Source organism: Perca flavescens, chromosome 11 (assembly GCF_004354835.1).
Source record: "Perca flavescens isolate YP-PL-M2 chromosome 11, PFLA_1.0, whole genome shotgun sequence".
Classification (NCBI taxonomy): domain Eukaryota; kingdom Metazoa; phylum Chordata; class Actinopteri; order Perciformes; family Percidae; genus Perca; species Perca flavescens.
The window spans coordinates 5,019,685-5,033,168 of record NC_041341.1 but is presented as its reverse complement, the minus strand read 5'-3'; the positions used below and the strand labels follow the sequence as shown (position 1 = coordinate 5,033,168).

The 13,484-nt window shown below is 38.9% G+C and overlaps 2 protein-coding genes and 1 long non-coding RNA gene across 3 annotated transcripts; 2 read left to right on the top strand and 1 right to left on the bottom strand.

Annotated features, from left to right (window-relative positions):
* The first annotated feature begins 1,671 nt into the window (after window positions 1-1,671).
* Window positions 1,672-3,396, top strand: LOC114564297 (G2/M phase-specific E3 ubiquitin-protein ligase-like). Its single transcript, XM_028591556.1, has 7 exons — window positions 1,672-1,689; window positions 1,794-1,879; window positions 2,067-2,138; window positions 2,426-2,493; window positions 2,577-2,672; window positions 2,785-3,095; window positions 3,203-3,396. Exons 3-7 carry the CDS (start codon window positions 2,136-2,138, stop codon window positions 3,394-3,396), a joined length of 672 nt encoding a protein of 223 aa, XP_028447357.1. The 5' UTR covers window positions 1,672-1,689; window positions 1,794-1,879; window positions 2,067-2,135.
* A 176-nt stretch (window positions 3,397-3,572) lies between these two features.
* LOC114564681 (G2/M phase-specific E3 ubiquitin-protein ligase-like) lies at window positions 3,573-4,426 on the top strand. The gene is made up of 3 exons (XM_028592172.1): window positions 3,573-3,706; window positions 3,823-4,037; window positions 4,139-4,426. The coding sequence occupies exons 1-3, from the start codon at window positions 3,573-3,575 to the stop codon at window positions 4,372-4,374; spliced, it is 585 nt and encodes a 194-aa protein (XP_028447973.1). The 3' UTR covers window positions 4,375-4,426.
* Window positions 4,427-7,341: 2,915 nt separating this feature from the next.
* LOC114564692 (uncharacterized) lies at window positions 7,342-8,760 on the bottom strand. The gene is made up of 3 exons (XR_003693814.1): window positions 8,607-8,760; window positions 7,907-8,009; window positions 7,342-7,661 (listed from the first exon to the last, which is right to left on the bottom strand). It is a non-coding gene; the product is annotated as an uncharacterized LOC114564692 (long non-coding RNA).
* Window positions 8,761-13,484: the final 4,724 nt, after the last annotated feature.

Below are 13,484 nucleotides of genomic sequence, written 5' to 3'. Positions count from 1 at the left end.
CACCAGATCTAACCGTAGCGCTCCACCTCCCGCACCAGTTCCGGCTCCTTCCCCCACAGAGAGGTGACGTTCCACGTCCCCAGAGCCAGCGTCTGCCGCCCGGGTCTGGTCCGTCGAGGCCCCTGACCTTCACTGCCACCCATGTGGCATCGCACCCGACCCCAACGGTTCCTCCCACAGGTGGTGGGCCCATGGGCTGGAGAGATGGGAGCCACGTAGCTTGTTCGGGCTGTGTCCGGCCGGGCTCCGTGGCAAACCCGGCCACCAGGCGCTCGCCGACGAGCCCGCCGTCTGGGCCTGGCTCCAGACGGGGGCCCCGGGCTTCCTCCGGGCAGGGTCACTCCATCTCTACCTTGCTTCTTCATTGGGGTTTTTGAACCATTCTTTGTCTGGCCCCTCACCTGAGACCACTTTGCCTTGGGAGACCCTACCAGGAGCACAAAGCTCCAGACAACACAGCCCTCAGGTTCACAGAGACACACAAACCTCTCCACCACGATAAGGTGATGGTTCACGGAGAATGACTATCAACTAGCATTACTTGTTAATATATCCATCCTGCGTGTGTGTGCGCACACTCACTTCACTTGGAAGGTTAACATTGTTCAATGTTCTGCACTTGCTTATGGTTATGTGGTACATGAAGCATAGCACTTAAACAAATACAATATAACGTTAATGTTTAGTAAATTGTTTATTTATTTAATGTTTACATTCCTAATGCTCACCTAATGACACTATTTGTTTTATTACAGATAACTACAGTATGTATTGTCCTTTTTGTGGGTTCAACCTACATGTAGAAACAGCATTCTGCAGTTCATGTGGCAAGAACATCACATTTCTGCATGATGCTGCTAAGCCTGGCACAAGTGAAGGTAACTATTCAAAGATTCCATCATTTTTATTAATCTTCTATACTCAATGAGTGAAAGGCTGCCACTAACAGTTTTTTTTTCATTATTGATTAATGTGTGAGTTATTGTCTGGATTAATGGATTAGTAGTTTGGTTTGTAAAATGTGGATCAGTGTTTCCCAAAGCCAAAGAGAATGTTCTCAAATGTCTTTTGTCCCCAACTCAAAGCTATTCAGTTTACTGTCACATAGGAGAGAAGAAACTAGAACTTTTTATAAAAATAAAAAATGACTCCAACTGATTGGATTCTGTTTGAAGCAGGAACTGGAAGCACAGGAAATAGTGCACTGGCTACATTCCTGAATTTTCAAGTTTGAAAGAGAAAGAGAGACAATCATGTTTCAAAAAGAAAAAAGAACCACTGAAAGACAGCAGTGTGAAGGTAACTTCAGTTCAGCTGGTAGTCCATTATGTCATATATTTGCTATGTGTCAATGAACCTACTTCTATGTTTCTCTGTAGATTTCAGTTGGTATTATGCGCATAAAGGATGGAGTGCTGAAACCTGTCAGAGGAATGGTACTACCCCTTGTAGTGCAACCAGGGTCGGATGCAGAGCAATTGCGCAAAGCAGCCGTACAGAAAATGAAAGATTTTAACAAAAATTTAGAGGCTGGTCCCTACCTTCTGCTCTACCCTGATGGTACAAAGGTAATAAATATTCCCGGGACAGAAACAGCCTTCTCTCTGAAACTCTACAAGGATGCTGTTGGGAAGGCTTGGCAACGCCTCACATTGTACATTTGTGCGGTGGAAGATTTCCTTACTAATTGTAAGTAATTCTGATATCAATAACCAAAGAAAAAAAAGCTCTCTTAAATTGATTAGTATAAGTAAATTGTCCCATTGTTCATTGTCTAATCTTGTATTTCACAGCTGAGCAATTCAACTCAGACTCGTCTGATTCAGAGGTGATCATTACAAGCAGAAGTGCTGCTGAATTCAATTCAGCTGATACAGTAGTAAGTGTAACATTTGCCATGTTGTACCTGCTTTCATGACTCACGTGCAGGTCAAAGATGGTATGCCCTTTAACAATGTGGTGTGGGTCAGGATGTTCATCAAATGAGAGATACTCTTATTGCTTATATTTCAGGCTATTTCCGTCAAATCTGAAGTGCAGCTGTGATTTGTTTTTTTTACTTTCAGCTATTTAAACCAATCTTGACCAGTACCAGTATTGGTGTTGAAGAAACTCCACACCGTGATCCAGAAACTATGGTAATATGTGGCTCCTATATGTGTAGAGATATTAAAAACTAGAAACTACTATTTAGTTCCCTTAGTGTTTTTTTTTAAAGTGGCAGAGATGTATGTGTTTGTAGCTTTGTCTTTTAAATATTCTGTAGCTAACTAAATTACATAAAGTAATATGTGACACTGACTTAGAGACCCAAAGTGATAATTGAAAGAGTAGTGCCTTTCTTTATAAATAGGACATCTGATACCCCTATCTTTTATATTCAAGCCCTTCTACTCACAAGTCCAATAACTTGTTTGTCATGCAGATCTTACTTTCCCAAGCAGAAGACTGCCCAGGAACATCAGGAAGTGCATTGGAAACTACATGTTATAGGTATGATGCTTTCCTCTCTAAATTTGGAGATTGATTGATTCATTTGGAGACAAGAACAATGTAAATGTTTCTTAATTTTTCAGAAAATACACAGAACTGTATGCACCCATTATAGTAGAGGATTCAGAGACCTCCGGAGACAGTGATGCTGTCACTCATGATATTTCAGAGGATCCAGAGTAAGAAATCAAGTCACCCTTACTACAACTGTTGTTTCTTCTGGTTAAATGTGTCTTCCACCAAGTATCATCATCATCATCATTACATTCATCATCATCTATTTGTTGGTAGGATAGAACAGAGACCCATTTCAGAAGTGATTGCAAACCTGGCACTCCAGATTGATCGCCACGCAGTCAGCAGATTTCACATTTGCCGCTCTGACATCTGGGATGGTGCCGTCAGAGGATTCAAAAGAGGAACATTCTCTGAAAAGAAGGACCTCCTAGTAAAGTTTTCTGATGATGCAGGCATGTTTGAGGAAGGTATTGATACAGGTGGCCCAAAAAGAGAATTCCTCTCACTCCTGATGAAAAGCCTGAACAAACGACCCATATTTGATGGACCTGCAGAGAGCCGCTACCTTGTCTACAACTCAACAGGTACTGTTTTGTGTGGAGTGTTTTAAAGGAACTACATCATTAACCATGCAATTCTTGTTTAACATAAAAACTGATTTAATATGATTACTATGTATTTTCATAAGCAGCAATCAGAGAGGATGAATATAGTTTGGCAGGAAAGATGATTGCTGTATCCATAGTACATGGAGGACCTGGTCCAAATTTCCTCTCAAAGGATCTGGTCAGCTACATCTCAGGGCAGTCCAGTTTCAACTCATCTATAGGAGACATTACAGATGAGGAAATAGGGAAAGTGTTACGAAAAGGTATGAGGGTGTAAAATTCTAGCAAAGGTTGTTGGTTAGTGAAGGGTGCAGTTTTGTCAACTTATTAAAGGTTAAAGGTAGTTTTCTGATATGACTATTATATTGTTTATATATATCAAATGAGTTAAGTTCATCATATATTTTTTTTAGATACACAATGCATCCTCATTGGAGACCCTCACGAGACCTAATGGTACAGAACAGCACTATGTTGCAGACAGCAGGGTGCTTCAAACATGTAAGGTCAGTTGAGGAAAGGAAGTCGATTGTAAAGGAGTACCTCAGGTGGTACATCATTGACAGAAACCACAGTGCAATTGAAAGGTATGTTTTTTGTTACTGTTTTAAAAATATATTGTTTGCGTTAAAACCTGGTGTTGCTGTCTTGCTGCTATGTAGTGCACATTCCAATTTTCTGGTAACCTGTTGTTGTATTTCAGATTCAAGGATGGGCTTTCCAGCTTGCAGGTGTTAACAGTGCTGCAGCAGCATCCTGAAGTCCTGACACCTGTTCTCTGCCTGTCAGATAAAAAGTTATCTGCTACGGACATTGAGAATATCTTCCGACCAGAGCTAAGTCTGCGTGGAAGCAACAAGAGGCTACAGGAGGAAAAAACACTATCTTTCTGGGCAGACTACCTTCTTGATTGTGAAGGTTGGTGAATTTTCTTTTAATTGTGTTATTTTATCCACAGAAATTATAATAAACAGTTCCAGAGTTGTTGTGGATGTTGTTTAATTGCTTTCTACTTTTAGAAAGTCAAAGTGAAGTAACCCTGGAGGAGGTCTTCATGTTTGCCACAGGTGTGCCATGCATACCTCCTGCTGGTATGGAACCTCAGCCACGCCTTCACTTCCTGGCCAGTTCAACGCTCCCTATGGCAAATACATGTGCCAATACTTTAATGTTGCCACTCCTGGAAAACTACAACACCTTTAAGGCAAAAATGAGCTTTGGGATTAAGAATTCCCCTGGCTTTGGATGCATTTAGACAGTTATCAACTGTCAGCCCCTTGAACCATTGTCATTGAATTACCTATGTGGTAAAAGTAATAAATTAAAAGCTTTTTGTTTGCATTAATAGTAGTGGCCAAATGTTTGTGCCAGTTTTTCAAATTGTTATGTTTGTTGTGTAGTTTGGTTAAATAACACATCACCACTTAAATGTCAGAAGTAGTGTCATTTATGAAACATGGCTGTTAGGGCTGGAAAATATATCAATATTATATTGACATACTTTAGATATACAAGACTAGATATTGTCTTAAATTTTGGGTGTTTATCGCGATATGACACAAGTTTAGTCTTTTCCTTGTTTTTAAAGGCTGCATTATTTGCATTTGCCCACATTACTGTTGATTATTTATCAAAACTGTCATGGTCTTATTTGTGAAAGCACCAATTGTCAACCCTAGAATATTGCTGAAAAATAGACATCGATGTATTAGGTCACAAACATTGTGATAATTGATTTTTTTCTCTGTGTAACTAAGCTGTATTTCTTGCATGTTATGTACATTTAGCCGCTTTGATGATAAACATTGTTTCTATTAAAAATAAAATAAGTAAATAAATAGAAATTAGATTGTGGACTCTTGTTTACACTGTATTTAAAGCCATTTAAAAAGGGTTTGTTTATAGACTGTATATTGCCATTTGTATATTACCATTTGTACAAATAAAAAATAATTTTGTGAATCAACTAATGCCATTTATTCCCAGATACTTCATGAACGCATCATTTCCCAGATCCACTTTAGCCAATCTGACAGACTGCAGGCCAGATAGCATATGTTGGAGAGAAGCATGAAGAACGGATTGCAATATGTAAAACTTAATTTTAAAATTACAGAAGTAGAGGCAATTTAATTTAGTCTTTTTATTTTGAAAATCTGTACAGTGTTAAGGTTAGTAGCACGAGGTAAAACTTTTTAAAAGACATTCATGATTTGTGCAAATTCAATTTATTATGTATTGATATGTTTTCTACATTTGAAGATTTCAATATTAATGACTCAAAATACAAAAGTATGATTTTGGATTTGCCTGTCTGGACAAGGGACTTAACGGCAAAGACTTAAGACTTACTTGCATTTTACAAAACTGACTTGGTCCCACCTTTGGAAATAAGCTACAGTTGTGCTTACACATTTATGAAACCATGCTGAAGTTGAATATATATATATGAATAAATACGAATAAAAAAAATCTTGTAAATTTCTTTATTTCTTAATTTAAAAAACAAAAATGGGAAAAATCCAACCTTTAAGGACACCAATTTTCTTTCTGCATGAATAATGTATTACAAATAAATTAAAGTTCTTCCTTAAAATACAGTAGTATACACACCCTGTACTTTACCCCAGTGTACTTATGACCCCTGCATTTTAAGGAAGAACATTTCTTTACAATACATATCCATTCACAAAGAAAATTGGTGTCCTTAAAGGTTGGATTTTTCCCAATTTTTTTTAATTAAGATAAATTTCCAAAAGATTATTTTTTTATTCCTCTTTTTAGTCAACTTTAGCATGGGTTCATAAACGTTTACCGCAACTGTACATTAAAGATCAGCCATGTTCTTCAGGGTGATGTAGTTCTCTACAGCAGATTCCCATTGTAGAGGAGATGTCAAACCACTTTGTCTCTGCAGTTCTTCAAAGCGAGTTTGCTGTTCATCCTCTCCACCAGGAGTTGCTGGCGCTGGCATGAGGCTGTCAAACTGGCTCAGGGTTTGTGTAGATGCTGGGAATCCACAATTCCTTCCGTTAAATCTAGGAGCATGTACAAAAAAAAAATCCAGAATCACTCACTAACAGTTTTCTTTCAAATTTATTTGAGTTATGTTCATTATTTTAGTCACGTACTTCTCATAGGACAATGATGCAGAGACACAAAAAGATACTAAGTCAACATGATCATGAGTTAAAATAAGTCACAACTACATATTTGACCAAAATGCTTGAAGCATGTGTGTATTTTTGTGAGAGCTAGATGTTTGATGTGCAATGTTATTGTACTATCTATCCATGAATCCACCATGAACTATAGTTCAAATAAAGTGTTACCTGATTAGGTTTATTTTTTAACATGGTGATGCAATACTCACCTGTGAGGCACATTGTACATAGCCTCTGGTTTACCAGATGGGCATTGGGATTGGCGAACTGGACGAATAGTGTGAGTGTTCCACAATTGCTTGTATTCATCCAGTTCATTCTGCAGGACACCCAAGAAGCAGTATCGCACCAAACTTATGTGTTGATAGCTGCCATTGAAGAGATGCCTCTCCCTCAAGTCACTGAACAGATCCATCCAAAATTGACTCCTAGTTAAGAATACACACATTAACACACTATAATGTCGTAGATATTAGAAAAATGTAGAAAGAAAATAGTCTCAAGCTGACACTAAGGAAATACAACAGCCAACATGAGGCACCCACCAAGCAGGAGTGAGTATTGCCTAGATCAGTAAAACATACAGTAAATACACAAATGTAGTAGAGCATAAATCAATGAAGAATTTAATGTATGAGACAAAAACCTTTGTTTCCAGTAGGACCACCAGCTTTCAATGCGCTGGTTGGATGTTGAAGTGCCGTACATGTGGCTTTTGGCTCCTGCAAACTCATCTGCATGCTCTGATCTCAGGGAACAGTGAAGTGATGCCATCAGTCCATTTTTCTGTGCCGCAGTCTGTGCGGAGACGCATTGAATAATTCCAAACTCAGCTACACACTGCATGTAATTTTGAGCAATTATGCCAGGGTCATTGTTAGACTTTCCACATTTCAGCCACATGATTTTTCTAGAAAATCCATCGATACAGCCACTAATTGCAATCCCAAAAGGTTTCATTTTATCATAGCCATCAACATGCCAGACGTCATTGGGTCCCATTGAGTGGTATGCTCTCCGGACGAATCTGCGTCTAGAGCGATTTTCTTTTCGGACGGATCCAGTTCTCCCATTAGGCGCATCACATCATCTCTTCTGACTATAAGAGAGTACTTCTGTCTCAGAGTCTGACACATTGCTCGGTATCCTAAGAGCTGGCCTGATCCCTTAAGTTCCTCAGATATAGCTGCCTGCACAGTTGCAAACGGAGTGTAGTTTGTCCTCCGGGTCAGGCGTGCATCCTGTAGTCTTCTTTTTAAAGTGCTAAGACTCAATGAAATGTTGTGCTTGGTTGCCAGTAAGTCCATTATTACTTCATAACTATGGCCTTCTGTGAAATACTTCTGAATAAGTTCATCTGCCATTGTAGCTTCAGGACCTGATGGGTAGGAATGAGGACATTATATTTAAGATTATTAGATGCACTGCATTAATGTACCGTGTTTTAACTTTTACTTAGCATTGAAGAAACAGTACAGAGTAAAAGATACTCAAAGTCAATTACATTAATTACAATTTGAATTACATTTAATTACAAAAGTGGTTAACTTCATGTTCATTTGTCAAATAACAAAGCAATCCAGTATCTAATTACACTACATGTCAGAACTAAACATAGCATACCTTCATCTTGAAGACTCCATAAAAACTGAACGTTTCTGCCACATTTCCCACAATATGACAGAACATGTTGAAGGTTCACTCCACAAAATGGACAAAACATAACCTGTTAAAAGACCAAGGAAAGCAAAGTTTTAGACTACAACCAAGGCACATGTTCTCAAACTTGTGGGATGGTAATCTAAATACTCTTCTACACAAAGTTGATCCCTTAATACATTTGTACTGGTGCATACACGGACTCATATAGTTAGTGATTCATTATCTCCCTCCAGGAGTAAACACGAAGCAAGGTCATGGTGAAAATTCTGGGTTTATTTCATTCACACCAACCGTGTATGTATGACAGATTACGCTACTAATACTGTAATAGGCAGCATATTAAAAGGTAACACAATTAGCATTCACTTTAAACATCTGTTTACCGCAACCATTACCACATATGTTATGTATATGTGTTTAAACAGCTTCACTAAACGTGACAAACTATAGCTAGACTTTAAACATAGCGTTAAAAGACGTTACGAAGTTATAGCTATCTAGCTAAATGTTAGCTAGCTAACGTTAGATAGCTGTAGCTTCGTAGCCTAAATGGCAGAGTACATACATGTGAAAATACAAATATATCGAACAACATTGCTTATTTGTGACAATCACATAGCAACAGTAATCATAATTAGCAAGGGAAGTAAGTTTCACTTACTTCTCAAACATACAAGAACTTCTCCTTCTGCTCATCCTCCGGCTCCGTTTATCAACAACACGTTCACTTCCGTTGTCACTTAGCTACTTCCGTTGTCACATAGCTAGCTACTTCCGTTGTCGCTTATGTATTTGTGTTGTGGCTTATGTATTTGTGTTGTGGCTTATGTATTTGTGTTGTGGCTTTTGCGTTTGTGTTGTCGCTTTTGCGTTTGTGTTGTGGCTTTTGTATTTGTGTTGTAGCTTATGTATTTGTGTTGTGGCTTTTGCGTTTGTGTTGTCGCTTTTGTATTTGTGTTGTCGCTTTTGTATTTGTGTTGTAGCTTTTGTATTTGTGTTGTAGCTTTTGTATTTGTTCTGACCCTTCTCGGCCACCGTAATATAGGCTTTCAATGTAGACATAGAAACATGAACGGAGAAATGCCCGCAGTGAATACTTTTTTTTTTTTTTTTTTTTTTTTATCCATCGACCTAATTTTGATATGCTGCATCTATACACCAAACCTACAGTAGGCCTAGACTACGTGCAGAACATTGTATATTATTTCAGAAGTGAAAGGATGGCTTTTGTTGTGGATTTGCTTTTCACCCTGACTCGAGGAGAGACTTCACTCACTCTACAGATCCACTCATGACAACATAGCTGGCTGATTCACGAGACTGACTGACTGACTCGTGGACTCAAGAGTCCCATGGTCTGTGAGCTTGCAATGTTTCCGGCTCTGAGTCTGTGGGTCGGGAAGTTCCTATAACCTGTCTTGCACTGTCTCTGCTCACTCAGTCGCTTGAGTTGACATGTGGAGTTGTGATTGCCTACGAAATTGTAAATTATAAAGCTTTTGGGAGCTGAGATGGCTAGGACTAGTAACAGCTATTGTTGCAAGAGGTTTGTGTGTGGTGCTGTTATCATTTTAGATTGAATTGTAGTAGGACTCAACTGATCTGAGTTAATGATACTAGAGACTCGCGACTCATGAGTTAATTTAAAGACACGGGTGAAAGATCCGAGCGAGTCACGGCTCAACCAGGTTTAGTCAGTGGTGTATGACGGTGTCTGGATGTGATGAATAATGTGTGTTTAACCGGTGGACTTCTGCATTGTGTTTGATTTATTAATCCCACTGTGACACAAGATCTCTTTATGATGATATCAATTTATTGTCTCTGGTGACAAACACAAATAAACAGGACCTCATTTTTCAGCTTCAACAATACTGTTAGAAAAATGATGCTTAGAACGGCTTTTGCTTCAGTTTCTCTTTTAAACCATTGGCATCCAAACTTTGTTTGTTTGTTTTAGGAATTCTGTCTTTCTTGGGCTAATCATGAAAGCTGAGTGACCTTGCAAAGAGCACAGGCTGTATCCTAAGGGCAGAGCGCATAATGTGGAGGAGATGCGGGGCATGACCGGAGATAAGAAGAAAATCTACTGATTGTATGAACCGAATAACGATCTTGACTCCCAACTCCTTCAAAAAGACACTGTTGTGAAAAACCTTCAGTCATTTTCTGTACTTATGCTGTGAGTGCTATAAACTGACTCTACTTGCAAGTAAACCAGCTTTTAAGATAATTCCAGTGATTTTGTCCATTCTTTGATAAATAATTATCCTAACAAATAAACACATTAACACATATACAAATCAGAAGTTAACTTTGTCTGCAAAAAATTTGAGCTAGCTACACTAACTCTACAAACTAAAACAACATAGTCATGTAGTGACATTAGGATGTTGAAATCGATACGTAGATAGGTTTGGACAGACAAAACATTGTGGGGAACAAAATAATACAAGAAATAAATTCAGATAAATAAATTACACTCACCTCTCCCAAACGGTATTACAAAAAGGGGAGAGGGCAAGGGGCACAAGGGATTCATAATCGCAGGACCACCGAAGAAGAGAGGAATAACATGCAGCTCATCAGACGTTTCCTAAAAATAAAGATTGTTCACGAGGCTCGCATCTTGAGTCCGAGTCAAGTCTGAAGTCACTGTGTGCAACTTAAGTGTGACTCGAGTCAGAGTCTTGAACTTGAGTTCCCATCTCTGGTCCAGTGTGGTTGGATGGGTCATAAAACACAGGACTGTCCCAGGAAAACAAAATATTTTCAGCCAGAAAAAGCATGTTCATTGTGTGTTTTAATCCCAACCACGATCTTTTCCCTAAACTTAGCTAGTCGTTTTGGTGCCTAAACTTACATTTACACTTATTGTAACGTGTGCCGAAACGACTGGGAGCTCGCGGTGCTCTGTTACCGGCTCACAGTCCCCTTTTATCGGGTAAACTGAACCACCAACTACCGGAGCACCATGCGGAGCACCATGTGGAGCACTGTTTCTGCCATAGCAGAGCTCTGTAGCAGCTAAAAGCATTTACCAACTACTGCTGACCTGACTGAACTGTGAAAAATAGCACTCCGGGCTGTGTTCCTCTTTGCCTGTAACACGTGTAGAAAATCACAATGTTCCCCGTCATTGCAACGTTGGGAGTAGCCATCTTGGGCCTTTGTACGAGAAGAACAAAGAGCCTTCAAACACACGGTCTCCTGACCACCATTTTGAAATCTTGCGTGGTTAGCCAACCACTTGAACCCGCTACTCCTACCATCCTTGTCTCCAATCCTGCACCTACACACACACACACACACACACACACACACACACACACACACACACACACACACACACACACACACACAGACCTGTCTCCCCACATGCTTGTTTGTTTCTGCTTTTTGTTGTAGTTTAAAAAACGGTTTATTGGTTTTGATTGATTGAAGAATTATCAATTGGCCATTGATGATTTTGAAGTTAAATAAATTCTATTATACTTTAAATAGCAGTTGTCTGTGATTGTTTTGTGTATTTGTTGTAATAACAAGTTGGTTGAACACAGTTAGTTGTTCGAATTCCCCCTTTTGTTTGTTCCTTTAGAATATACCAGATAAATTAACCAAATTAATTCAGATCTGTATTTTAAAGGGAACACCACTTTAATGAGACCTAAATGTTTCACAGTTTGATTATTGGTCCTTGGTACCAGGGTGGTGCCCCGTTTTGATTGTTTCTCACTCTGGTAATTAATACTATATTCATAACTTTATTAATATTGATAACACATCTTCTATAATTTGCCAATAATTGAATCTGTACCCTACGAATTACCAACAGGGGTTTGTGTCCTGTTCTTGTATTGTTTGTCACTGAAACTTACATTTTGTAACCCCATCCACCATCTTCCCACAATATTTACTATATATATGACCCTAACTAGGTGGTTTTCACCCTGCACACCAAAGTGGTGCTCAGATCATGAAATATCTCAGAGGATGGGATATCCTAACCCAAATACACTGAAATTAGGTGAAAGCCCCAGTCTCTGACTGAGACCAAAGAGAGACACACACACACAACTACCACAAAAAAAATAAAGCAAATAAGATGCACAACGACCATAAAAAGACAAAAAAAACACCAAAGAGACACAAAATGAATATGCGATAACGTTAAATATCGTGATAACGACATAACTTAACGATATTAAAGTGTTCTTACTCAGTTCTTATTTTCAGTATTCTGCTAAAATCCAACAAACTGCTAGTTTAATTTTAAACTAATGAAAGGAAATCATTTCCGACTTTCTTTTATTGAACTAATTGAACATTAAATCAAATATAAAAAGCAGCACTAAAGAAAGAATGACAGTTTTTTTATATATATATTTTCTTTCAACTAACACTGAAATGTGTGTGTCTTTCACAATGTGTTCATGTTTTCAGACCAATTTCTCTTTCCCCCATCATTGTCAAGTGTTTTAAAAGATAAATAAATGAATAAATATAAAGGCTGCCGCTCCTGCAGATCTTGATAAACATCAGTTCGGACCAACAGATCGACAGATAATGCAGTTACAATAGCTCGCACTGCATGAAAAGTGGGATTTCCATCCCCGTAAATGCCTGTAAACCCCCGGAAATCCCCCTAATTTTCGGCAGTTATCGACAATTTACAGGCTGCGAACGTCACGTTCGTCTGTGCCACATATTGTCGGAAACGAACCATGACGTATGTGGAGAGCCCCTGCGGAGGTGTTAATGGATCTAATTAGAATATGAATAGGAGCCTGGCCAGAGAACGTCTGGCCTGGCTGGAACTTCATCACTCAGGATTGGATGAAACCACTACTTTTAAACAAGAAAAATCTCTCATGATTGGTTGACAGGTCTGTCAAGGGTTAGGCTATTGGTCAACCTGGGCCATTATTATTATTATAATAAGAAAATTATTTTTTATATATATATTTATGTATTATATATATTTATTTCATATATGCTATGTTGTATATTCATGTCATCGTTATCCTAATTAAAATGATTTGCCAGGAACATGCTGTTTATTCTAAGATAGAGCTTTATTGACACAAAACACAAACGCAATCAGAAAAAAACTATGTACAAAGCATCGGAGACACACAGCACACACAACAAATCTCCCTCGCTCACGAGGAGCAGCACCGTCCACATCTAACCCACGGCCGCCTCGGAGCTGTTGGTAACCGGCAGCATTCGGTCTGATTCGGTCCATTTAGCAGACGTCTGTGGTGTGTTGTCCTGTATTTCAGATCATCAGGTCTATGGTGGAGCACTTCCAAATGTCACCTCACCCGCAGCCAGCACACTCTGTCTCGCTTCCAGCAGCTGTAAAATCAATCAATAAAGACAATCAGTACTGCGTGATATTTATTTATGGCCACAATACACCTATGAATGCACCTGAAAAATATTCACATTGACCAAACGGATCTAATCTTACCCTCTTTTCTTCTGGACCGACTCCGAGCTGAACTCTTCACAGCTTCTGCCCGCGATGCCACAT

Coding starts and splice junctions, on each gene's coding strand:
- LOC114564297 (XM_028591556.1), top strand. Junction 2,494..2,576: donor TTGGAAACTACATGTTATAG/GTATGATGCTTT, acceptor TTAATTTTTCAG/AAAATACACAGAACTGTATG. Junction 3,096..3,202: donor CCTTGTCTACAACTCAACAG/GTACTGTTTTGT, acceptor TTTCATAAGCAG/CAATCAGAGAGGATGAATAT.
- LOC114564681 (XM_028592172.1), top strand. CDS start 3,573: ATGGTACAGAACAGCACTATGTTGCAGACAGCAGGGTGCTTCAAACAT. Junction 3,707..3,822: donor AACCACAGTGCAATTGAAAG/GTATGTTTTTTG, acceptor GTTGTATTTCAG/ATTCAAGGATGGGCTTTCCA. Junction 4,038..4,138: donor CTACCTTCTTGATTGTGAAG/GTTGGTGAATTT, acceptor TTCTACTTTTAG/AAAGTCAAAGTGAAGTAACC.